The sequence below is a fragment of the Nestor notabilis genome, unplaced genomic scaffold, assembly GCF_000696875.1.
Source record: "Nestor notabilis isolate BGI_N333 unplaced genomic scaffold, ASM69687v1 scaffold6181, whole genome shotgun sequence".
In the NCBI taxonomy this organism is placed as follows: domain Eukaryota; kingdom Metazoa; phylum Chordata; class Aves; order Psittaciformes; family Psittacidae; genus Nestor; species Nestor notabilis.
Window position 1 is genome coordinate 19,581 of NW_009913310.1, and position 2,720 is coordinate 22,300.

A 2,720-nucleotide genomic window follows, 5' to 3' on the forward strand; every position below is an offset into this window, starting at 1 on the left:
TGTCCAACCTGGCCTTGAACACTGCCAGGGATGGGGCAGCCACAGCTTCTCTGGGCACCCTGTGCCAGCACCTCGGCACCCCCACAGGGAGGAGCTTCTGCCTAAGAGCTCATCTCAATTTTCCTCTGGCAGGTTAAAGCCATTCCCCTTGTCCTGTCCCTACAGGCCCTTGTCCAAAGCCCCTCTGCAGCTTTCTTGTCAGCCGCTTTAGGTACTGGAACCTCTTACAGATGAGGATCCTGTTTTGCTAGGTGTAAGCATAAAACAAAGTGATGTCCTTCTCCCTCCAAAGCTTAGTTTAAATCCCAAGAAGAGGGACAGTTCGTGTTTCCCATGGCCTCAGCTTTTCTTTCCCACAGGTATTATGCAGATATTGCCAAGCTCCCTGCCATCAGTGACCAGGACATGAACGCCTACCTCGCCGAGCAGTCGCGCCTGCACGCTGTTGAGTTTAACATGCTGAGTGCACTCAACGAGATCTACTCCTACGTCAGCAAGTACAGCGAGGAGGTGGGTGTCCCCCAGGGTGGGCACAGAGGTGATGCTGCCCCATTGCACACACAGCATGGGAGAGGAGCCGCGTTTCTGTGCGGTACTGGAATGTGCAACAATCCTGCTTGCTCCTTCCTCTTTGTCCTTGATGCAACACAGCCATAGCTAGCACCGCTGCTGTCCTGCTCTGTTCATGAATATAGAGATTCAGGTCCTGGCCGTGCCTGTAGCATGCTTTCCATAAGGATTGGGAGTTAAAATATTGTGGGAGCAACTGGGTTCCTCAGCCTTGGCATACACCCAGTGCAGCCCACTCCTAAATGCAGTGGAAAATTGTCATGACCCAGTGAAGTTCCCCAGAAACATCCCCATCTTTTGGGAACAGCATGGTACAAATCCTATGTTGCAGTGACGCAGACTCCTGTTTGCAAAGAATCGCTGTCAGTGTGAGCTCCTTTAATGAATGCATCACTTGAAACCAAGTTCTCACCATCTGTTCCACCCCTTCATTTCAGCATAAGAAGAACCTATTTTGTCATTACATTCGTTAAAAGGAAGGGGTTTGTCATTTAATTGCATGGATGCATTTGTAATACAATGCCACTCGATGAGCGTTTAAAAATCTCATCACTTTCCTGCTAAATGAGACAAGAAATGTGGAGTCCAAGGTACAAGAGTGGGAATGATGGGTGTGCATGATAACATGCACCGAGCAGTCCAACAAATGGGTGGGCACAGCTGCGGTGAAGCGCTCGTCGCATTGCTTTGCCACTTGTTATTTAAGTTTCACACATCCCCATTTCAAGTTGCTCATATCTTGCTGCCCACCCACCTCCAGCTCCCCCTCTCACACACTGACTTCTTTCTCTTGTTTTTTTTTTCCTCTCCCTTTTTCTGTACCAGCTTATTGGGGCTCTGGAGCAGGATGAACAGGCACGTAGGCAGCGTCTGGCATACAAAGTAGAGCAACTCATTGGTGCCATGTCTATTGAGAGCTGAAGAAAGGTTGCGGTGCTCGTGGGCAGCAAAGGGCAGAGGATTGCATGGACTCTCGGGAATTCAGAGGGAGAACAAGCAAGGAAGGCACTGGACACATATAAATACCAAGGCTCTTCTGGAGGAAGCAGAGACAGGCCCAAGGACTGACTGTGTTCCAACTCATATAGGATCCGGTATGAAAAGGCAGGAATAGAAAAAAGACAAAGCATCTCAATCAAAGTCAAATCAAGATGGATCATTTTTTTCAAGCATACATGGAGAGAAGGAACCTGGAAAGTCTGGATGTCTCCATGACTGCTGCTTTGCATGAAGATTGTTTGATGTATATTGGAAAATAAAACTTTTATTTAAAGGGATTTTTTTTAAAAAAAGGGGAAAAAAAAGGGGAAAAAAAAGAAAAAAAAAGAGGAAGAAATAGAGCAAAAATCACAGAGGCCACAGAGAAAATCCTGGCAACAAGGAACAAGGTTCAGCTCTGACTCCTGTCCTTGAGAGACTCCTGAGGACGCAGCTCGAGCATCCTGCGAACGGACTCGTATGCCAATTGGGAAGTCTGGAGAACCAAAATGTTCTTCCTTTTGGGATCTTACAAAGAAATACGAGCACAAGTTTGCACCACATCTTTTTACATGAGTAAAACATCAGTTGAGCCAGAAAACCGTTGTGGCTGAGTAACTTAGAGGCTCTTAAAAGGAACTTTACCTGAATTGTGAAACCGTTGGATCATCCAGTCTTGAAATCCAGCTTTATCTATGTATTTATATAGTGTCAATATATATATTTTTTAAATCCCACTTTCTGTTGAACAAGGAAAGACCTGATTTTAAATGCTTTCCCCTAATCCCCCATCCCACGTTGCTGTCTGCCAACTCCTCCATGGTGATCCGGCTGCACCCTCAGCGATTGCATGGCCGTGGCCATGCCCAGTTGTCATGTTGCTAGCCCAGTTGGAGCAGAAAGGGCTGGCTGCCCTCTCCCTGTCAGGCAGGGCTCCTTGGTTGGGTTTTGGGGGAGTTTCTGGCAGCACCTCTGATTTCTTGCAGTAAAACCCAACAAACCCCCAATGTTTACAGTGAGTGATACTTGAAAAGACTCAGCGTAGTGAGATGAGATATTTCTTGCTTTTCTGTTTGACTTGCAGGGTTGATGAGCACAGCTTTGAGGTTCTCAGCCAACATTCGCAGTGTTTACTGGGGTCAGGCCCAGAATGCGTGTTTCCACTGGGAAAG

At 47.2% G+C, this 2,720-nt stretch overlaps 1 protein-coding gene across 1 annotated transcript in view; it reads left to right on the forward strand.

Moving 5' to 3' along the window:
• LOC104412423 (plexin-A2) overlaps positions 1–1,820 on the forward strand; it is a 15,419-nt gene extending 13,599 nt beyond the window's left edge. The window contains exons 9-10 of the mRNA XM_010023146.1: positions 360–510; positions 1,396–1,820. Coding sequence (XP_010021448.1) covers positions 360–510; positions 1,396–1,491 — 247 coding nt within the window. The 3' untranslated portion in view covers positions 1,492–1,820. The remainder of the gene's footprint in view (positions 1–359; positions 511–1,395) is intronic.
• The last annotated feature ends 900 nt before the right edge of the window (positions 1,821–2,720 follow it).